The sequence below is a fragment of the Leuciscus leuciscus genome (genome assembly GCF_965113295.1).
Source record: "Leuciscus leuciscus genome assembly, chromosome: 5".
In the NCBI taxonomy this organism is placed as follows: domain Eukaryota; kingdom Metazoa; phylum Chordata; class Actinopteri; order Cypriniformes; family Leuciscidae; genus Leuciscus; species Leuciscus leuciscus.
In genome coordinates this window covers 7,238,201-7,262,022 of record NC_138729.1, presented here as the reverse complement: position 1 = coordinate 7,262,022, position 23,822 = coordinate 7,238,201, and the positions used below count along the sequence as shown (strand labels likewise).

The 23,822-nt window shown below is 36.5% G+C and overlaps 1 protein-coding gene and 1 long non-coding RNA gene across 2 annotated transcripts in view; both read right to left on the bottom strand.

Annotated features, from left to right (window-relative positions):
* hip1rb (huntingtin interacting protein 1 related b) overlaps window positions 1–22,429 on the bottom strand; it is a 39,045-nt gene extending 16,616 nt beyond the window's left edge. The window contains exons 1-13 of the mRNA XM_082170926.1: window positions 22,128–22,429; window positions 10,188–10,251; window positions 7,938–8,080; window positions 6,923–6,979; window positions 6,717–6,803; window positions 5,504–5,580; window positions 3,783–3,844; window positions 3,393–3,533; window positions 2,976–3,033; window positions 1,652–1,727; window positions 1,366–1,524; window positions 1,130–1,182; window positions 899–971 (exon numbers count right to left, since the gene is read on the bottom strand). Of these exons, the coding sequence (XP_082027052.1) occupies window positions 899–971; window positions 1,130–1,182; window positions 1,366–1,524; window positions 1,652–1,727; window positions 2,976–3,033; window positions 3,393–3,533; window positions 3,783–3,844; window positions 5,504–5,580; window positions 6,717–6,803; window positions 6,923–6,979; window positions 7,938–8,080; window positions 10,188–10,251; window positions 22,128–22,220 (1,143 nt within the window). The 5' untranslated portion in view covers window positions 22,221–22,429. The remainder of the gene's footprint in view (window positions 1–898; window positions 972–1,129; window positions 1,183–1,365; window positions 1,525–1,651; window positions 1,728–2,975; window positions 3,034–3,392; window positions 3,534–3,782; window positions 3,845–5,503; window positions 5,581–6,716; window positions 6,804–6,922; window positions 6,980–7,937; window positions 8,081–10,187; window positions 10,252–22,127) is intronic.
* On the bottom strand, window positions 10,258–16,362 carry LOC309499670. The gene is made up of 3 exons (XR_014206317.1): window positions 12,601–16,362; window positions 11,135–12,148; window positions 10,258–11,089 (listed from the first exon to the last, which is right to left on the bottom strand). It is a non-coding gene; the product is annotated as an uncharacterized lncRNA (long non-coding RNA).
* Window positions 22,430–23,822: the final 1,393 nt, after the last annotated feature.

Here is a 23,822-nt window from a genome sequence, read left to right as displayed (position 1 = left end):
AAACCACAATTGACAAAGTGCGATTCATCTTGCTCTGTTTGTTTACCACTTGCATCTTAGTCTACGATTCAATAGGTGTCATCATCGTACAGTCTACATACATGTCGTACCCAAGTTTATTAGATCCATGTCATATAGTGTGATTTGTAATGATCTTATAGGATTGCTGAAATCGGAAAAGTAGCAGGCATAGCAATTCTTGGTCTAGTTCAGAGGTTCTCAACTCTGACCCTCGAGGTCCACTTTCCTGCAGGGTTTTTGCTCCAACCCTAATCAAACACACCTGAACAAGCCGATCAAGGTCTTTAGGATTACTAGAAAGTTATAGGAAGATGAGTTTGATCAAGGTTGGAGCTTATCTCTGTAGGAAAGTGGACCTCGAGGGCCAGAGTTGAGAATCCCGTCTAGTTGTTGCTGACAAAATTAGCTGGAATTTTTAGTTGGAATATGAGAATTTTTCCAATACAAATGTAAACAAAATCTGAACCGATATATATTTAGCTGAGTGGACATGCTGTTTGGCTGAAGCATGAAGAAGAAAACAGCCAGTATCGTTTTACAGGGCTCTAAACTGTGACTAAATGGTCACATTTTGCGACCTTTTTTCCTGCTGGTGCCACTATCAAGTTGCTCAACTGATAAGGACTGTCATATCTGTTGTATATGAGAAACATCAAATGGCACACACTCCAAAAGCAGAACGAAACAGCGCTACTCCTTTGAACCACACCGCAGGGGTCATTTATACATGGTACCATACCGGTTTGAAATTCTGATATCGTGGCAAGTCTAGGTGCCACTGTTCTCAGATGTTAGTCTGGAGTCTTGTTTCATCTCAAAAACTGTATTCCAATTTCAAAGTTTTAAATGCTTGAAAATAATACGGACAGTGTCTCACCTCTCCTTTGATCTTCTCAAGCTCAGCTTGCAGCAATTCAATTTCTCGTTTCAGGTGTTCGATTTGGAGGTCTCTGTGTTACAGAAGAAGTACAGAGTACAGTACAGGGACATACTTGTAGACATACAGAGTGTCTTTAAAATATTATCGTTCTGACATTTTCATAAATGTCTCTTTCATAATTCCCTATAAAAACTAATTATTATGGTATGATTATCAAGAATAACCTACCTATCATCAAATCCATTATTAGGCGGTCCAAAGGCCTGGTCAAATATATCACTCTTAAAAAACAAAACAGGAGACATTTAAGAAGCTAAATAAATCGGAGCCGAGAAATTCAAGAATGGATCATGCTAAATTTTCTATAAAGCTCCAACATTTGACAATCCACAAAAAGGTCTATGTGCCAACACAATTACTGTTTTATTTATCACCCTATCTATATGATCATGCTCATTAAGTACCGTTGGCTGAGATGCCATGACAGGCTGTACTTCGCTAACATCTATCAGAGGCTCGGGTTCATCCTCTTCAGGCTCCTCAAGCTCCTCTTCATCTGGGATGACAACCATGGGTTTAACATGCTCAGCCAGAGCAGAGGCCCGGAGAAAGTTTGGTGGAGACTTCGATAAAAAAAGAAAGGAAAATACTTAATAAGAAACATATGTATCACACTTACAAATATATCCTTATTCCTCATCAGCATTATGTTTCAATAAGTTGAACGGAATTCAAAGATAGTTTACTTACATCAGGCAGTCTAGGTATTTGGATGAGCCTTTTGAAGTATAGCATATCTCGTGCTTTATTGAGGAATGTTTGGAGGCTAAAAAATATAATCATCATCATAATGACAATTAATAATCATATAAACTGTACATAAGAATAGACAATCTCCATGGGATTCTTTAAAAATCCTTGAGGTAATATGTAAATATAAATCTATTACTCTATCAAGGAAAATGTGTTACAAGTAGATACAGTCATTTTCATAATTTGTTGCGTTGATTTGGTTTAAACAGCAAAAACTGTAGTGATCATTTTCTCATTCCACCCACCTCTGCCCACCACTGTCTGATTGAGCCAGAGAAAATTACAAAAGAAGCCCATCCATTAAGAGGAGCAGTGGCGTGGACAGTATGGATAGCGGATATTGCTTCAAAAAGTAATTTAAAAAAGGACTATAATATGATCATAAATACAACTTGTATGCTACATAAATATTCTGAAGCCATTCTTTGTATGAGAAATTTAAATCATTATTCACTGATAATCTTCTGTTCAAAAATATCTTTGTAATTGGTTTTATCACTTTTTAGAATACAAAAAAAATAAAAATAAAAATAAAAAATAATTATAGATAAAGAGAATATGTAAACAATTTAAGATGCTATTGCTGTATCCGTACCTGGAGGTGTAAGGTGTTTTTTATGTGCATGTATGTACTGTATAATATATGTATTTATGAATATGTATGTGTGTGTGTTTTATTTATTGATGGATTGATTGATGATTGATTGGTTCTTGTTTTTGTAATGGTAAAATCCCAATTACTGTTCATACCTTGCCTTCATAATTGACCAATAAAATATTGTAAAAAAAAAAAAGAAAGAAGACTCAAAAGAATGATTTGTTCCAAAAATTCAGAAACTGCTACTTTCATTAAAAGCATAAAAAGGAGAGCTAAGGCGGATTTCTATTTACTGTGAATGAAACCATAAATTCCTGTCTGTTTCTTACACAATGCTATAGTTTGGCTTCAGAATACTTGGGAATAAGCATTTTATACATAGAAGGAAAATCATACAGGCTCAAAACAACATGAAGGTGAGTAAATGATCACAGAAATAACATTTTTGGGTTAACTTGAAGTGACAGCTGTTTAAATCAACCATGAATTGAATGATTTTAGCCACATGTAACATTTACTTTCCCATTTCCTAAAAACACAGTGATTAAAGACATGGAAATATGCCCCCTCACTGCTATGTTTATATAAATGTACACTTAAAAGCCCAAACATTTTCGTTGAATCATATAATCATATATCTAGTATGAAAATGATTAAATGTACCTCTGGAACTGTTCATGGAAGCGTTCGCGGTGTCCCTGGAGTGTGTCAGCTGGTAAACCTGTCAACATAACAACCAGTATCAACAACCAGCTCCAGAAGTGCAAATAGGGTGCAGTTTCAGCATTTATTAGAAATGCATTAATGTTAAAGTCACATTGTGAGTATTATTAGCTGGTTTTGATTTACAAATTACATTTGGTAATTTTGAAAACTAAGATAATAAATTGGTTCTATGAATGTATAAAAAGACAAAGTAGAAATGCCAACATGACTTAACTGCCCCATTGGTAAGCTTTTAAGAAGCTTAATTATGATTTTACTAATTACAACTATTTTCTTTGTCAATCAGCTTTAAGTTTTATCAGTAGAATTAGTGTTGGAGGCATGATGGAGCCACAGCAGCACTCGAGCTCTTACAGGCGTGCAGTTTGAAGAGCAGTTTGACGGTGTAGTGGTACAGGTGACTGCAGTCCTGGATGACTTGGATGAGCGGTGCTAGTTTACACTGGCTTGACGTCAGTGTGGAGATAGCAATGGACATGTTGAGCTGGCGGAGCACTATGAATATAAACAATACAGAGTAAAATAACCTTGTACCAGATTATGCAGGTTTTTTCATGCATGTCAAACTCAAAAGACAGTAACCTCCATGACAAACTAAAAGTAGGAGACTACAATATCCAACATTAACTTCTTATACTTCTATAATAAGGTTGATTTTGGTTTGGCAGAAAGTTTTATAACCACATTTGCAAAGTCAATGATAAAACCTTTTTTTTGGGACAACACCATAATCTGAACACTCACCAGCTTCTGCTAATCGAAGCTCTGTGTCCATGTAATCAAACACCTCCACTGTGAGCTGGAACCTGAAGCAGGAATCAGAGACAAAACCCTTTTAGAAGTTAACATGTTAAAGTAAGGTAACACACTCACCGGCCACTTTATTAGGTACACCTAGCTAGTGCCGGATCAGACCCTCTTTTGCCTTCAGAACTGCCCTAGTTATTCGTGGCATTGATTTAACAAGGTGCTGAAAACATTCCTCAGAGATTTTGGTCCATATTGACCTGATAGCATCACACAGTTGCTGCAGATTTGTCAGCTGCACATCCATAATGCAAATCTCCTATTCCACCACATCCCAAAGCTGAGATTTGGGCCCATGCTTTCAGGATGTGTAGGATGGATTCATGCTTTCATGTTGTTTACGCCAAATTAGAGGTAAAGACTGTGAGTTAAAATCCCAGTAGATCAGCAGTTTCTGAAATATTCAGACCAGCCTGTCTGGCACCAACAACCATGCCACGTTCAAAGTCACTTAAATCACATTTCTTCCCCATTCTGATGCTCGGTTTGAACTTCAGCAGATTGTCTTGACCATGAGTACATGCCTAAATGGATTGATTTGCTGCCATGCGATTGGCTTACACTACAAGCAACATGGAAAAATATTTAGCTATTTTGAAGCTATTATAATGGGGTTTTTTTTAATGTGCATAAGAATAAGCTTTTTTTTTTTTAGCATCTACACTCGTCATCTAGATAGAATGGAATGTCCCACATGGCTAACACCATTATGTAAGCCATGTGGGACATTCCATCACGGGCCTCAAAATCTCTCATTTATTTGACTTTATAATTCAATAAAGGTTGACTAACTTTGCTCTTGGGTCCTCAGTGTCCAAACAAAGCTGTCAATAAAGCATAATGTTTCTCTTTTAAAACCATCTCAAATGTATTTGGAGTGAGAGGGAGTGGCTTGTCATTTTAATCTAGTAAAGTGCTTTCACTTGTTAGGCCAGCAATAAGCCGTAGAAGAACTTCACATCGACACCATCATATTGACATTATTCTTAATGTTTGAAGCGTAAAAAAAAACAAAAAAAAAACATTATCAGTTAAAAGTTTGGAATAATTGAGATTTGTTTTTGAGAGAAGTCTCTTCTGCTCAGCCAGGCTGTATTTGTTTGATCAAAAAGACAGTAAATATTATTACAATTTTAAATAACCGTTTTCTATTGTAAAGTATTTTAAAATGCCATTTATTCAAAATATGTCAAAAAATGTCACATGATCCTTCAGAAATCACTCTAATATGCTGATCTGGTGCTCAAGAAACACTTCCTACTATTATCAAGGTTGCACTGCTTGATGTTTTTTGTGGAAATTATACACCACCATTCTAAATGTTGGGGTAAGTAAAAAAAAAAGAAAAAAAAAATGAATACTTTAATCTAGCAAAGAGGCATTACATTTATCTAAAGTGACAGTAATGAAATTTTGAATTTAACAAAAGATTTCCATTTCAAATAAATGTTGTTCTTTTAAACTTCCCATTCATCAAAGAATCCTGAAAAAACTGTATCACAATTTCCACAAAAATATAAGATCCATTATTAATAATTGAGTACCAATAATAATTGGAGACCTAATGTAGGGGTCCTGTAGTGCAATGTCTGAAAAGCTATTGTTGGCAAGATATAATACAGAATAAATAAATTTAGAGTAATTGGAATTCCACATACACATTATTGATGTCTGTTCCCGCTGTACGCTCCAGGAGTTCATCTGAGACCTCTAGACTGGCTGGAATTTCAGAATGCTGCAAAGAGAGCACAGAGAAACTTCATTTAAACTAAGCAGGACTATCCCTTTGTTCACACTGGAATCCATAGTGCTACTTGGTGAAATTGGGATAGAAATTAAAAAAAATTGCACAAAAGTTATTCACATTTACATTTGGCTCATAACAAGACACCATTCCCAAGCATATTAATGAGAAAAGAAAAAGAAAAAGAAAAAAAAGAAGTGCTTTTTCCTATTTTAAACTGTCACCACTGGCATTTAATGCAAATAATGCTCCCTTTATATTTGCTGGAGATGTTAAGTGTATGGTTTATCAATTTAAATGACATTTTCATCATATGGAAAAACTTAAAAGATTACACCATATTTAAGAACAGCCTTTTCACATTTTAAGTGTAATTCTGAGTAAACTGAGGTATACTTATATAAATTATTTAAATCAGTAATTCTCAACCAGGGGACTGGGGCCCACTAGGGGGCCTCGTCGAACCTCCAAGGGGGCCCCAATAAGTTTTAAAATTATTTAAATGTAGATATATAAATATTAGTAAATGAAATTATAGCTACAAGCAGCAACCAATAGGGCCAAGCATAAAAAGGCATAATGAGTTCTGTAAGCATGTCTGGGAGCATCAGACTAACTGCAACAATGAGTAATTAAAGACATTTTTAGATGATAGTCAAAATAGCTGAAAAATCATAAATACAATCACTAATAATATGATTTAAATGCTTATCCCTTTTGAGTAATGTTACCAGATGAGTGTGTTGTGGTCAGTGTGAGGTGACAGTGAAAAGTTTGTTGTCAATATGCCAAAGCTTTGCAGAGTTACAACAAGAGCCCAACACACTCATCGCAATTCAAAAGTTTGGGCAAATTGGTGGTTCATTCGTATGAATTTGTACAATGTCATGGATACATTTCTGTTTGATTTGCTTATGGGTGGACTTTATTCATACGTTTTCATACAAAATCGTCACCTTGTAAAATAGTTATATTTATTCATGAGATCTGGTTGGAGGGCCTTTGAATATTGTCTCATACAAAAGAGAGCCTTGAAGTCAAAAAGGCTAAGAACCACTGACCTAAAATAATGGCTGTCAAATGTGGAAAATATAGTATGGGTTCAATGTGAATATATCAAAATGTACCTTTGTGTGGAACTCAATCTTGGTGCAGAGGAGTTTGGAATGCAGAGAAACCAGCTGTGCATACCCATGTCTGTCTCGCGTGTTATTCTGAAGATGGAAATTATTGACAATAAAACATTACATTTTTCAGTCAAACCTGTCAAAAAGAAAGTTTCCTTTTTTCTGAATGTTGAGATTAGGGATTCTGTGGATGAACACTGACTTACCCACATTAACCCTGTCTCAGCAATGTTGCTGTAGTGTCTCATGCAGTCTTGTAAGCTCTGGTAAGAAGGAATAAGACAATAAACAATACAGTCTGCTCCAAGAACAAAAGACATTAGACAATGCACACATACTTTGATTTTTAATTGTAATTTGAATGAATATATTCAAGAAAAACGAAAATGTTTCTAAAACGATAGGGGTGGGAATCTTTTGGTGCCTCATTAAATCAATTCTTGATTTTGAATCAAATTTCGATTCAATATATGCATAGATTTGATTCTAGTTTACTGTTTCGTGTTACTTTTCCTATTTGACTGAAATAAATCACACTGAATTAAATGTGAACCTTGACATTTATTTTGTTTCTGTTCCCATTTTAGGCAACCCAATATTATTATTAAGCTGACTGCAATCATTACACACATGACTGGCAATCTTCTGTAATAAAGCAAGCTAATTACAAACAATAAGACAAATACCTGAACAAAATAATTTAACTAATTTAATTTAATTTGACAAGTTTTTCAGGTACAGTAGCCTAGGTTTATTTAACATGCAGTAAGAAGTACAGAAATCGAATAATCAAATGTAAAAATAAAACACTGTATAATCTTCGCTCTATGAATTAAATATAAATTGATTCATATTAAAAATACAAAAGTGATTCAGCCAAAAGCAGTGAGTGATTATTTTATTAACATTAATGAAACGGGTGGCAGCAGTTTATGAGGCTGCTGTCCCTTTAAGAATTAATGCACGGATCTAATATACTGTTACACATCTGATTTTCTCCTAACTGTTGATGTTCGCGTAGGACATAGCAGATTGTGTTTACATAAATACTCCACACGATGTGCATTTTGACAATTGTGTGTGTATTTGACCTTGCAAGCGCAATAAGCTGTGAAAGAGAACTGAATTCGGGATCGCATGCATCTGTGCTCAAAAATAGATGAATAAAAGTGTATTTGAACAGATAATTTTCCAACAAAATTTTAATGAAAGCATGCTTACATTTCGGTGACCATCACGCAAGATTTTGTGTAACACATGGGAGAACTTCCAGCTAAGGATGGCGCTGCTTGGTAAAGGCAGACCAACAGCATATGACCAGAAGGTATAGGCCCCCTTCTCTCTGTGGGTTCCCAAAATAATTCCTGTTCATGCCTTTAAGGAAAAGATCTCAACACAATTGATTATCACATCACACTAATAAATTGTTTTATGTAATATCACAATTCATCAAACTAAGGGAAAGCCTGCTGTCTAACTGTTTCAAGACTGATACGTAGATTTGCGATGATGTCATAACTTTCACACCAGTATGGTATCTATGTTCAAATTGATCATTAGCACTGATTGGATGCTAGATGGAGCTAGCAGTTTGAGTTTCGAGTTTGCAATATATTTCTCCTCCCCTACTGCAAAACATTCGCTGTGGCTGGATGTGCTTAAAGGTGCTCTAAGTGATGTCACGCGTTTTTTAGGCCAAAACATTTTTTGTCACATACAGCAAACATCTCCTCACTATCCGCTAGCTGCCTGTCCCCTGAACACACTGTAAAAAAACGCGGTCTCTGTAGACACCACAGGCTCCACAAACGGCAACAAAAACAAACTGGGCTCACCCGCACCACGAAACACAACAAACAGTGCTCCAGCCAATCACCGACAAGAAGTATTTGAGGGGTGTGGTTTGGGGGTTAGTGCGCGTGCACATGAAGGGGGTGTGTGGAGGAGAGAGAAGCATGAAGAGGGAAGTTTGAATTATGGCCGACACACGAATAAAGAGACGACGTTCCGATGAACAAATTGCAAAGAAGAGGGACAAGGATAAGGAATGCGCGAAGTCCCGAATTTACATCGGAAAAACCCTCGAAAGGTGGCGAGAACTCCGCCGGCAGAAGGGCTTCCAATCCGACATTCAGTTGCTCTGTTTTTGCAGAACAGGTAAATCCATTTTTCTTTCTAAATTGACGTTCATGTTCGCCAAACCAACACAAGGATGTAATTAGCTAGAACTATGCAGTCAGCGTTAGCTTTGGTGAATACAACATGTATGTTTCAGCTAGCGATCAATCTCTATTGTAAATGGTCAAGCAAATTCACAGTAGGGTGACAATTTGTGTGAATGATTGTTTTCACCCACTGTTTGTTATGGATTTGAATGTTCATTTATAGGCTATCGACAACTTTGACTAAATTTGTTTACGCCGCCGCCGTTGTGTATGCTCACTGGGAAACGCGAAGCTAACGTTATCTTGCTATTATTGCGTCCTTGTATGGGAGCTAACGTTATAGTTATAACCTCAGGTGGCGAAACGATTTTAAGACAATGTTTCTCTTTTTCTGCATTCTGTTCTGCAATATATAAAAGCATTTATCTAACTTGGTGACATTACACATTGAATGAAGTATCAGTAAAACTTTACTTTGTTTTTAGTGACTACTTTGACTTTCCTTTATGCCGGAAGGGAGGGGAGGAGGGAGGAGACGGGATGAGGAGGAGGGAGGGTCTAGCTAGCCTCCGTTTTGTTTGACAACAATTCTAATGTCAACACTCCCGGCATCACTTAGAGCACCTTTAAATCTGCTGTATATAACAAGTGGTGCTCACTGCAGAGTCAGATGACATCCAGCTCCACCTCTCTGGACGTCTAATGGGGTGGAGGGATAGAGTTGTGGGTAGGGTTAGGATGTGGATGGATATCCAAGCTCCACCCATTAGGCCCAGATTACATTTGTTCCTCCCCGCTGGACGTCTAGTGAGGAGGAGCTAGATGTAAGCTCCACCCATTTGCTCTGCAGTGAGCAGCCTCTTGAACATAAGGACGTTTTCCTGTCACATGTGCAGTTCAATAAACTGACAGAACAGGTCAAGGTGTTTCCATGCTGAGTGAAATCGAGGTAAAAAATCTAGCTCTGTCGATCAGTTTATTCTTAAGCCGTTTATGATCTTACACCAATAAAGGAAAACGCTTCAACGTGTTATGACCACGCACGATGTCGGCTTATTAAGCATAATCGGTTTAAGAATGTGCGTCTCAACACACTCAATGATATGACCAGCATTAACAGCATTATCAGACAGCAAAGTTTGAAACTATTTTCAACACTTTTAAACCCATATTAACAAACACAGAACTTCAGACCGGATTGCAGTACTACTCCTTATCCTGTAGCGAAGGGTTCAGTTGACCTACTGTACCTGGTACGATAATAGTTGAATAAACAATAATAAATAGATGTCTGAATTAAGGATACTGCGTGCATGTTTCTCCTTCAGCGGCGTCTCTGTGGAATTGATGGCCTTACTGATACTGCTGAGCTAAAAAGGAGAGAGAAACAAAACAAATTACAATGCAAGTTTCTATAAATTATGTCATTATTTATTCATCCTCATGTCCTTTCAAAATGAATTTTCAAGGTCTTCCTGTCAAATAAATACAAAAACAGGAAACTAAAAACATTAGCCATGGTGTCTTGTCATGTGAAGGTTCTATAATTATGTGAAGGCTCACATTAGGCTGTGAGGGACAGACTTCCAGTCAGGGCAAATTCCAATCCGAAGTGAGAAACATTTCAGATTATTATCAATGTTGAAAACAGTTGTGTACATTTTATGAAATGTAAAACTTTTGTAACATTATACACAACCGTTCAAAAGTTTGGGGTCAGTAAGAATTTTTATAAATTTTTTTTGGAAAGAAATTAAACAATTGATTATTTTATTCAGCAAGGATGCATTAAATTACGGAAGCCCTGAACCACAACGTAAAAAAAGAAAGAAAAAAGAATTCTAGCATTTCAAGATTAAAGTCGAAATATTTTGAGAATAAAGTCGAAATATTTTGAGAATAAAGTTGTAATATTTCGAGAATAAGTCAAAATTACGAGAATACAGCCGTAGAAGTTCGTATTTATTTATTTATTTGTAAAGAAATGCACTCGTGACGACAAACACAAAAACTTATATGGAAGACTTCTCATAATGTTTCGATTTTAATCTAGAAATGTTTCGACTTTATTCTTAAAAAATGGGAAAATGGAACTTCATTTATTAATTTCTTTGTTGCGGTTCAGGGCTTCCATATTAAATTGATCAAAAGTGGGTCATAAAGACATTTATAATGTTACAAAAGATTCTATTTCAAATAAATGCTGTTCTTTTGAACTTTCTATTCATCAAAGAATCCTGGAAAAAAAATTACACAACTGTTTTCAACATTGATAATAATAATAAATGTCTATTGAGCAGCAAATCAGCTGAACAGTTATTTAAAAAAAAAAAAGTTATTTTAAATTATAATAATATTTCACAATATTACTGTTTTGTATTTTTAATCAAATAAATGCAGCCTTGGTAAAGAACAGACTTATTTTAAAAACATAAAAAAATGTACCGATCCCAAACTTTTGAACGTCAGTGAATATGTGTGTGTGTGTGTGTCGATCTGCTCTTAAAGGGTAACTCTCGCCAAAATTGAACCTAGGCTCTTTTTATTAATCTACCCGAGTCAAACTTTCGTGCAAAAGTATAATTAGTATGGAAACTCCACTTTTAAGTTTGACTGTATTTTCGTTTTAGGTCAAAATGCCTTTTGAATGGGAGTGCTTGGGGCACTTCTATGATAGCATCAAAATCGCCATTTTTAAAACACTAAGGAGGCTTTAAGGAGCATTAAACACATTTCTTAAGTATGAAACTTTTTTAAACTTAATATAAATTGCAAGGACTTATCACCCTGGGTCACATGACCATAAACGATTAAATTACTTCCTTGAAGTGACCATGGCATGTTCCCTCCGCTAACAGACTTGTGGAAGGGCCCTTCGTGAAGAGATTAGGTCCTTCACTTTCATTTGGAAACACCCCTACAAATGGCGTCCCCTTCCCGAAGTGCCCTTGAGGGTGCAAAAACGCTGTTTGGAATTTGCCCTTACAGTCTTTACAATGGCACGCACCCTATAAATGTCCTAGGTCATGTAATTTTCACAACTCACAACTTACAACTTTCAAAACTGTTTTATGATGTGTTTGTCTACTTTTTTGGAAAGACATTATGCCAGCTGAACAATCGGTCTGCTGTTAAAAAACAGTATAATACATTGAACTCATTGATTGTTGGTCTGTGGCTCACTGTACTTCCATCCCTCACAGCCTTGTTTTCTTTCCTTTCAAAAACTGAATTAAACATAAATATTAGTTCCCACACCTTGGTTAACTTCAAATTCAAGGACCTTTCAAGGACTTTCCAGGTCCAATACCCTCAAATTCAAGGACTTAATGTGGGGACACATTTGTTGTGTCCACCAACAAACGATGAGGTATAATGGTAGTTTCATGCGCGTGTGAACGTCATGGCAACGTACAACACAAAGTACCTCATGCGGGAAACACTTAACGTAACGTAACGCGTAAATGCGCTTAACTAGTGTAAATCAAGCAAGCTAGTATGCATAGGCCATGGAGTGTTGGCGAAATAACACATTAGGGGACCGGAGTGAATATGAATTTTTTTCCAGAAAACGTATTGCACAAAATAAATTCAAGCACTTTCAAGGACCTGTCTCTATGTATGTTTATTTTCAAAAACTTTCCAGGGCCTTGAAAACATTTTTTCAGATTCACAAACTTTCAAGGATTTCAAGGACCCGTGGGAACCCTGTGTACCACAACCACAATGCAATAACAGTTATGCAAATGCCTTAAGTTTATTTACCTTATTTAAGACATTAGTAACTCTAAGCTAGCTACATTAAACTGTATTCTATGTCTTCTGTTAATTTTCAGATTATGTTTACATTATTTTTTACATTAACAATAGTCAATTATGGGAATTATTAAACAGAAATATTCCTAGATAACTGCTTTTACTGCTGCCATTTTGAGTGTCTCATCACATTGCAGCGCTATATGGTACAAGTTGTAGCGGTAGAGTTTACAAGTTGTAAATATAAGTTCTACAAGTAATTCCAACAAGCCGTGAACACATCTTTGGTTCTGGGATCAGGCGTCACATGACGTGCAGTGGCACTGCAGAAAAATGATGTCTTCTCAACGTACACGCCACCTAAATTAAATATAATCCAACTTACGGATGCAATTTTACACTAGATAAACCTTTGTGTGGCAAAAGGTACAATTTAAAGCTGCACATTGTATGTTTTAAAACAAGAAAATATTGAATAAAATATCTTTATCACTGGCTCAATAATGCGCAGCCACGTCTTCCAAATGATACTACTATAAATAACAATTATCTTCATTACATTAATTAAATAATTCTTAAAGTCTTACATACTTACTAGAAAATGAAAAATAATGCAAAAAAAAAAATATTGACATTATATTATAAATTCTCTTGCATGTTTAGCAGTGAATGATTTCTCAGATCGGCAAGGCCAGGGTATATATAATAAAATAAAACGTTGACAACTTAATCTTGAGTTTGGAAGATGTTTTACAAAATCACAAAACAGAAGCACAGAATTGAATGTGCATTCCTTTGAATGCTGGTCTGTGGCTCATTAATGTGCAAGTGAGATTGTGTTTGTTGGCCCCAAATCTGGGCGAACAAAATGAAGGCAATGGACAGCACAAAGAGCAGATTGTGCAGAACAAAGCATGTCAGCCCGAGGAATTAGGTTGGTCAGGTGCCAAACGCTGGCACACTATCTTAGACAGATGGTCTTCCTATTGGCTAACTTTCATGATAGACCCCGTTTTAGGGGGTTCTTCCCTCCATGCTTAAACTGCCAGCCTCAGTCACCCTCCACTTTCAGTGCTACTTTTATCAGTCTGTCTCTAAGGCCCAGTTGTTCAAAAGAAATGTAATCAGATTTTGGTTTTTCGGACTGGCTCAAACCTTGAAAATGGGTTGTTCAAAAGAAAAAAAGTCTTCTGAAATTGGATTAGATCGCGTAATCCAATCTTGGTTTTGATCTGGATCAAACCCTCAGTGAGAGTTGTTCAAAACTCTTTAGAAAGATTGGAACACTTTTGATCCCAAAAATCTGGATTATCCTATAATAATTTATCCTGACATATTAAAATAATATACATAAGAAATTATTTAAGACATCATTTATTACCAAGAACACATTATATATAACATAACCATGATGAGTCTTTGCATTAATCTACAGTAAGCATGAGACGAGGTACAGCAGAAATACTACTACTAATGGGTTTGTTAAACTGTGTGGATTTTACATAGTTTAAGAATATCATTGAGAGATAACAGAAGTGTGTTTATGATAGATATATCCAGAAACTTCCAGGGTGTGAGCAGTCCTCCTTCTCGTTATGAATCAGAGGATCAGGTCTGTTTGATAAGGGAGTTTTCCACATCACGAAATACACTTTACAGCACAAAAAGTGCCGCACCAAACAGACGCAGAGAATGATATTTAAGCGCCATCACAGGAAAGATAGTGGAGGATTGTTACCAATGATGTCAGATTCATTAGGAAATACGTCACAACACCGAAGTAAAGTCAGTTGCAACTTCCGGTTCACACAGACTTTATGAAGGAAAGGGCCGGTGCAATGGAAACGATACACCCCCCCATCTTGTCACATTGGTTTAAACTGGCAGGTTTTACCATATATATATATGTAGATAGATGCCACATTCAACCACTCCAGACACGTTGATGCGTCCGCCATCTTGGAACAGTTAACATGACGCTGTTCTTCACACTAACAAATTAATGATTTTTCATAGAAAATATCACAGCATTGTGAAGCTTATGGCTGTAAAAACCACCAAGCTATAAATTCCATTTGAAATGGGATAACCTTTCAGAGGTGAGAATGTGCCAGATAGCATTTGCAGTGCAGTGTTATTAGCCATTTTTAGCTAAAGTTATTAGCAATTAGCAATTTGCATTAACAGTGCAGCACACTTTCAGAAACCCTCCACCTTCCCCAGCTCCACCTGTATAGATCTGCTATGGGTAATTCATGTACACTACTGTATATTGTACAGCAGCAGCATGTCTTACTTGCTCACAGCAGAGTGTCGGGATTGTATTGGCAGTAGCAAGTCCCGTACTTTCTCTGCAGCAGCAGCAATAACAGCAGCAGCAGCGTAGCAGATCTATTTCACCAAGACCAATCATTGTCAAACCCTAGCCTGGGTTTCTCCATGCTGCCTTGAGCGCAGCACGATTTTATTCACGCTGCTAGGCAGCCTGGATACCATGGACTAGATTTTCCCCTCAAAAAGGGAACCAATCACAGAACGGGGAGGGAGCAGCAAGACGATGACGACGTCTATGCGACACACCGAAGCAGTTTGTTTATCTATGGATCCAACATGGCATCAGACGCGAAGTTACCTTTCGATGCAGCCGTAGATAGTGTTCTAAGTAGTTTAGAACGCAAGTTTCTTTCGTCTTCTTCCTCGTCGAATTTCTGTCACTCTACATACGTCATCTGGTATAATTGAAACGATTGGCTATGAGCTACGTACAGGCGCATTTGATAGACATTCGTAGCGTCCAATAAACGGCTCTGGGCATTCGTAAACCACGCCTCAAATACGAGAAAATGAACATGTGGTTCCCAGACCACGTCTCAATGAGAAAGAGGTCTGACGTTAGCCAGGCTAGTCAAACCCATTACCATGCCAAACACTCAGAGAGTTGTTATAACAGAACAATAGAACAGAACTGAATCAACAGTTCCGCTGCTTTGAAACAATCTGTATAAAAAGGCTATATAAATAAAGGTGACTTGACTTGACTTAGCTGTCCACAATGGGCCTAAACCAGCCAAGGTACCAGCACAAAGACACAATTATTGTAATCAACAAAATGGCAGAAAAGTTTGAGTTTTTTTTTTTTGTGTCAATATCGCATACCCCTACGAGCATAAAAGAAATCTAAAACCAAAGAAAGCCACAAACCAGTACATGAGAGGCTCACTAACACTAACTCCATGAAGGTCCACTGAAAAAAACTAAGCAGGCAACTCATTAAAAGAGATCACTGACAGTTCTCCTAACATAATGTGTTAAAACAATCAGATAATTAGAGCCCTATGATTTCCACAATGCAGAAAAACAAAAGCAGATATGCCTAGAATGCAGGCATATAAAAGGAATTTACTGTATAGCATGGAATTTGGCAAATTTTGGATTAATAAATCAAAACTAGAGCTGTGAAATTCAAATCACGATATGGACTAGCGTCAGTAATTATTGCACAGAAACAGAATCTCAACAGTCTTCACAAAAGTCTGGCTAACTTAAAGAAAATATGATAGAAACATCTAACTATTGTATAATAAAATGTTCATTTAAATTAATTGTTATATATTTCATTGATTGGATTTTAAAATATTGATTAAATTAAGCTTTATGAATACAATTGACATGTTGTTTTAATGAATTAATGAGGACCTATAATGCTTTTTTACATTTTTAACTTTATTTACCAAAGCACAAAGTCACTCTAAAGGGAGTTATTCTCTATATCAGTGTGCACTCCCTGAAACACCCTGAAAGTTTTCTTCTGGGAATGAACGTGTCATATTATTCCTCATTTAAATAATTCCTAACCAAGGCATATGCAAAGAAAAAAGAAAGGGCAAGGCCTGGTTGAGCTACATTAGTAGTGTGTTGACACTCGTGGTTAGGGTAAGGGGCGTGGCAATGCGGATGGCCAATCACAACCCACTGGTCCAATCAGAGCACACTGCACTTTTCAGAAAGACAGGTCTCACAAGCCCCTTTCACACAGAGATTCCGGAAAATACACGGATAAAGTGACCCGGGATTTGACCCGGGTTTTTTTATTTTGGTTCATTCACACTGCCAGTGATTTTCCGGAATCAGAGAGTGCGTTCACACACAACCCGTAAAAATGCCGTAAAGACACGTGACATCGATGTGACTTGTAATCTCAGCAGCGTCTTAAATTTGCTTATGAGCTGCGATCTCTCTCTCGAGAAACCACGCTTGTGCATTTGTTTCTCTGATTCGATCATAAACTTGCGCTTTACGTACCGTTTCACAGCTGGCGAACGATCGCGGCTTCAGCGTCATCACTACGACACGGCATTATTACGGCTTTTGTTCACACAGCGCGCGTTCCGGGACTGAACACGGCAATGTTACTAGGTCCCGACCCGGCATCGATCCCGCATAAATCCCGGGTCGAGTTTGCGTTCACACAGAAGGCGCTCTGGCAATTTGCCGGGTTCAAAGCGCTGTGTGAAAGGGGCTATAGAGACAGGAACTAAACAAAGTGCTAGGCTACAGTCTAGGAATAAAAGTGCTGCAATAATGAAAAATATGTGAAAAATAATGTGTTTTTTGAACATTCAAGTATGAAAACCTATTCTACAAAATAAAAATCAAGACTTTGTAAAAGGGTAAGCTAAAATACATGACCTCTTTAATTTAATTAAACCGTTAAAATGGAAAAGATGGACATACGTTTTACATACAACAATTCCAGAGCATGAAATGTAACTCCATTTGTCCATTAGCAGAGCAAAAAAACTGTCCCTGGAAGACTTTGTTTCACATGCTTCTCATTTTGCCTACTGTCTTTTTGTGTCACCAAATAGAGGCGGCTAAACTCTCAACACTGAAGGAAACCTGAGCCAGAACTGAGTTTGCCCTTCCTGCTCTCAGTGAATAGAATGGCATTCTATACCTACTTAATAAGAAAGGACGACTGTGTGAAACTGAGGTACAAGAACACTGGTAAAACATTACATACTGACAGACAACTTCAGATTTTCATACATTTTCATTTCTGGTTTGATTAGCCACATCCAAAGCCATTATAAAATATGCTGACACACACACATCTGAGTACAATCTATTTTAATGTAGTATGTTGTTTGGCAACCATAAACAACCAACGGTTGTGATATTACTAACGTGTAATATGTTTGGCCTCTTGTACCATATTTTTTGCTGTCATAGTTGTGGTTTATGTTTTAGGGCTTGTGTGTGAATATCCTCTTCAGTAGAACCGCTACAATATTAAAGGGATAGCTCACCCAAAAACTGTCATCACTTTCTCACCCTCAAGCTGTTCCAAACCTGTATAAGTTTCTTTCTTCTCTTGAACACAAAATATATTTTAAAGAATGTTGGTAATCAAACAGTTGACGCTATCCATTGAGTTTCATAGTAGGAAAAACAATACTATGGAAGTCAATGGCTACAGTCAACAGTCTGGTTACCAACAAAAGCTCTGCGCGTCAGCAGTGTACAATACACTCTGTTCTTTCAAGGTAACTTCCTCTGCATACACACTCCTGAAGCAAGGACATCCCTACGATCTCTCTCTCTCTCACACTTTCGTCAGCTCCCGCTAGAGGTCACCACAGAGGATCACTCACATATTTACTTGGCATATGTTTTATGCCGGATGCCCGTCCTGACACAACCTACACTGACTCATGCAAGGACATCCCTACGGTAGGCTGACATATACTCACCACCTCTGCATACTCGCTTTACAGAGAGATAACACAAAGGCAATAGGTTGCTTGGCAACATTTGCCAATGCAGGGCGACCCAACTCACGCGAGAGCTTACAGCAGACTGACGCAAAACACACAGGGCTGCAAAGTAAACAGACAGAACTATGTGGCATAGTTGACCAGGCAGTGAGAAAAGAACATTGAGCTTTTGTGTGAGATCGTTTCTGGCGTTTTGTGTGAACATTTAAATGAACAGTTCCATTAAAAATGAAAGGTCTGACACTCTCATGTTGTTCCAATGACTTTCTTTCATTTAGGCCCAGTTTTTCAAAAACTTTAATCTGGATTTTGATTCGGAAATGTCATATTTTGCTATCCAGGTAATTCTTATTACTTTTGAGCTGTTTTTTTAAAGAAATTCTGGACCGGATCACCCTGATCTAGATACAAACTTTACCAAATCCCTATTTCCAGAGCTCTAAATGGGACTACATATCATAATGTTGGCTACTAGCTCATTTACTTACATGTATGAGTTTCTTTCTTCTGTTTAGCACAAAAGAAGATATTTTGAAGAATGTTGACAGTAGCCATTGGGGGAAATAAATATTATGGAAGTCAATGGCTACCATCAACTATTTGGTTACTGACATTCTTTAAAACATCTTTTGTGTTCAACTCATACAGGTTTGGAACCACATATGGGTGAGTAAATGATGATAGAATTGTCATTTTTGGGTGAACTAGGCCTATCCCTTCATATGATATAAACACCACCATCTATTTGCAATTTCTTTTAAACGGTTAGGCCGCTCATCTGACCCACACCAAATTAATAAATATATACATGTAATAAGCTGTGCAATTGCTAGAAACTACCTCAGACTGGTTCATCTCATCATTATTTTTGAAAGCTGGACAATTTTATGGGGACACAATCTCAATTGTTTTAACTTTACTTTACTACAATGCTTAATAGATGGCCTACAGCTATGTTTAAACAAATGAAGTGCAAAATATTTAAATGTGTACATTTACTACATAAATACAAACATTGCCATTTTTGAACAAGTTTTACATTTTGTGCCTTAAATTAATCCTGAATCCTTCTGCTGGGATCAGGATAATCCAGATTTTTGGGATCAAAAGTGTTCCAATCTTACTAAAGAGTTTTGAACAACTCTTACTGGGGGTTTGATCCAGATCAAAACTAAGATTGGATTACGTGATCTAATCCAATTTCAGAAGACTTTTTTTCTTTTGAACAACCCATTTTCAAGATTTGAGCCAGTCCGAAAACCAAAATCTGATTACATTTCTTTTGAACAACTGGGCCTTAGAGACAGAGTGACAAAAGTTGCACTGAAAGTGGAGGGTGACTGAGGCTGGCAGTCATCAACATTCTGCATTACATTTATTTTTGTGCTACATGGAAGAACAAGTTATACTCGTTGTTATAATTTTGGGTGACCTATCCCTTTAAATTACATACCTTTCTGGAAGCACATAACATTTCTGTAAATATTTCATGGTTTGATTTTCTTTTTTGCAAGAAATTATCATAAAACTACTAATTAACTGGGTAACACTTTATTTCTATGGTCCACTTTGCGACTACATCTCAGTTACCAGAGTATTAGTAGACTGTCTACCTAAAATCTGCTAACCCAAAATACCTCCTACTGACTATAAGTAACTTTATATGTCAACTACATGTCAACTTATTCCATTTACCCAGACACCTAACCTTAACCTAAAAGTCTACTAATACTCTAATGAGAGTTAGTTGACAAGCTACTTACAGTATGCAAACCATTACCTGATATCTCAAGTCACTTAGTACTGACTGATCCTCACCATTTTCAACCAGCAACAACACTATGTGTGGAATACAAAGCAAAAGGGAAGAAGAACCAGCCAAACCAGGTTCTTGGTCCTGCATAACTAAAGGGAAAAATGCAGCCATTGCATCATTAATCATGCAACATCACATGCTTTCTTTTTTTGGTAACACTTTCTTTTACAGTGTCATTGTACATATGTTACATGTCGTTACTATAATAACTATAAATTATGCATAATTACACGCAACTAACCCTAAACCAAACCAAACCCTAATCTTAACCCTGTAGTTAGTAGGCTACATGCAGTTACTTAATATTACCCAGTACTAAAATCTACGCTAATTACAGTCTAACAATGACACCTTTTTTATATAGAGTAACCAAATGTATGATGCTTTATCACACAAATTCTGCCCCTCTCCTCTAACAGCAACTTAATAGGTAATGTGAAAAGTCTCATTGCTATTGTAAGATCAACATGAAACATTGAATTAAAATATCAAAATGTATGGATAAACCACAGTAAACATTAATTTATTTATTTCTAATTCAATAATTTGCTTGGAAGCATACACAATTACTTCCATGACGGAAATATAGGCTATTATTCAACTTATTGTAGCTTTATTTGGTGGAATTGTTCAAAATGCTAATGACTAGCGAAAGTGACCACTGAAATGCTATAATTGACTGTAGATTGGTATTGACATATACTTAAACAGAAATAACTTGTCAAGACATTACAATAGACCTTAAAAAACCTAATCATATTTAGGCCTACTTGGGGTTAAGGGACACATACCAGACATAGATCTATGTCTGGTATGTGTCCCTTAACCCCAAGTAAATATGGTTAGGTTTTTTAAGGTCTATTGTAAGTGTCTTGACAAGGTATAGTATAGTATAGTACATACTTTTGTGACATCAAGAGTTTGATATTTAATGGCCTCAACAGAAGATATATTCTTTTCCTTCTCAATATGCCAAAAAAAACTATAGGCTAGTTATTTTTTTTCTTTATTCAGTTGGATCTTATTTGATTAAGAGGTTTCTATTTAATTCCCTTGAAAAGTTCCAAATTAGGAATATAAGACCACAATTCACCACCATGCGTTCATTCAGATCTTTTGTTTTTATCAGTCTGTCTATTTAAACTTTTCAATCAAGATTAGCCCATAAATGCATGCCTGTACTGTTCAATATTATCCCAATTTAATTATTGATGTGATTTGTATTGTATAGTAATATGTCTCAGCATTTTTTATTATTATTTTTTTTGGCAAATAATAGAGAAAGATGTGACTGTAGTTTGCTAAATCTAAAGGAACCGTAAAAAACAATCTATGGCATAAATACATCGTTTTACTTTGATACAGTCTACGTCATCTCATTTATTTTTTACTCTGACAGTGCACATGAGCATCACAAATCATATAGTCCAGTCAGATAATCCTGGAAGCAGTCTCGAATTAATAATCATAGCCAAAAGAATAACATATGTTAATATCACGTGGTGAACATTTGTGTTCTTCTTATCATTTTGTATGGACAGGTTCAACGAGTCCCCGGATGACGTTATGTCAAATAAACTGGTCTTGCCAGTTGTTGAAAACCTATTGTTTCGTTTCGGCAAGTTTGAGTTTAACACTTTAAATAAAGAAATACACTTGAATGTTTTAACGGCCGACATTTCTGGAAATACGCTATAACTGCAATAGTGTAGATGAGAAAGTGCCTACGCAAGCTGTGTTTGTAACCGTGCATCCACAGTAATGTAGGCTTCTGCTGGTTCGAGTGTAAGTTGCACCATATTACGTCGTAGCATGTAGTCATTGCTAGCACAGTTTCCACATAAGAACGCTAACCATTAGCATCGTAACAAGATATCAACTACATAGGTTGCCATACCTGCTGTTTTTCGAAATGATCTCTCTCGCCTCCTAACATCGTTTCCGTCCTCTTGCTTTTAACCCGCGAAGGCACCTGTCGTATTGAATTCATCCTTTATGGTGCTCTCGTGGTTTATGGTTAACAAACAGTTCCCTATCGTATCGTGTTATGCTCCAAAGTATCCGTCCTTAGACAATCCAGTGTGGCTGTGTGAGGGTGATTTTCTTGCGTGTTAACTGCGACGCTAAGTAGGACATGGAGGAAAAACCTGTTCTGGCTTCGAGGCTTGCCGGTTTGAGTCGTACTACAGCATTGCTGTCTGTGGGAGGAGTAATAATGCGCGTTTTAATAACGCTTAAGCTGACATCTGGTCAAAAGAGTTCACATATATAAAGTGATAAATCATCGCAGAGGTGCTACCTTTGCGTCATACGCGCTACAGTATACAGTACACCCCATCTGCAGTAACAATTCAGCTTCTATTTCTATTTAGAAGACATATGGGTTCCAGCAGGTCTGGTTGATCAGTTATCATAAAGTTCATAAGGAAAATAAGAGTTTATAATCAAAGTGATAAAATGTAGGCCTATTTAAAAAATAAAGGCTACTTCCAAAGTCACAAAATAAAACAAAACAAAGAAGATTTTTTTTTTTTTTTTTATCAACAGGTGTGTTGAACCAAACCATATTTACTGTTATATCAGGCCTTCAGTTTAAGCTTGATTTCATAATGAGTGATTTATCCTCAGACCAGGAAAATGCCAAGCTAGACAGAGCTGGCAAAAGCTATGAGAAGAGTGACTCTTTTAGTCACTTTTTTTTAAGGCTTTAATTTTTAAAGCCTTATTTATCCATGCACAACAGGGCTGTGAATAGACATTGGTTTGTTAAAATTTTGTCATATAATTGAAATGCTTCAGTCTTAAAAATATATATTTTGTGTGTGTGCAAAATGCAGAATATATAAACGGCTTACACTTCCAGATTGATTCAGCTGTGGTGTATGGAGACTGTGTGTTCCACTGCGTGTTTAATCTGCATCAAACTCAATACGATTTTTTTTTTTAACAGTGTAAGATTATTTGATGACATTTTATATTAGATGTCTTTAAATACTATGTACTAACATTTCAATTTATCATTTGATACAATGCATTTATTATGTACATACATGTTTTTACATATAGTACATATATATATATATACATAAATATATAAACACCAGCATATAATTACATGATAGTACATCGATAATTATAGCCTTCCCTTAAACCTTAACCCACCCTTAAACCTAACCATACCACCAAACCTGTCCCTAACCTACCCGTATGCAGAGGTGGACAGTGACAAAGTACATTTACTTGAGTACTGTACTTAAGTACACTTTTTGAGTATCTGTACTTTACTTGAGTATAATTTTTTCTGGAAACATTTTACTTTAACTTCACTACATTTGAAAGACAAATATCGTACTTTTTACACTTTTTACCGGACTACATTTCTGTCAAGGTCCTTGAAGTGAATCAATCAATCAATCAATCAATCAATCAATCAAAACTAACTTAAGCTGGACAATAACTTTATCCTAGAGCTGTTGTAAAGCCTAAACAATCAGTTATGGTAATTTCCTAGAATCACTGTAAAGCTACTTTGAAACAATGCATTATTGTTAAAAGCGCTATATACTGTAAATGAAGGTGACTTGACTTGACT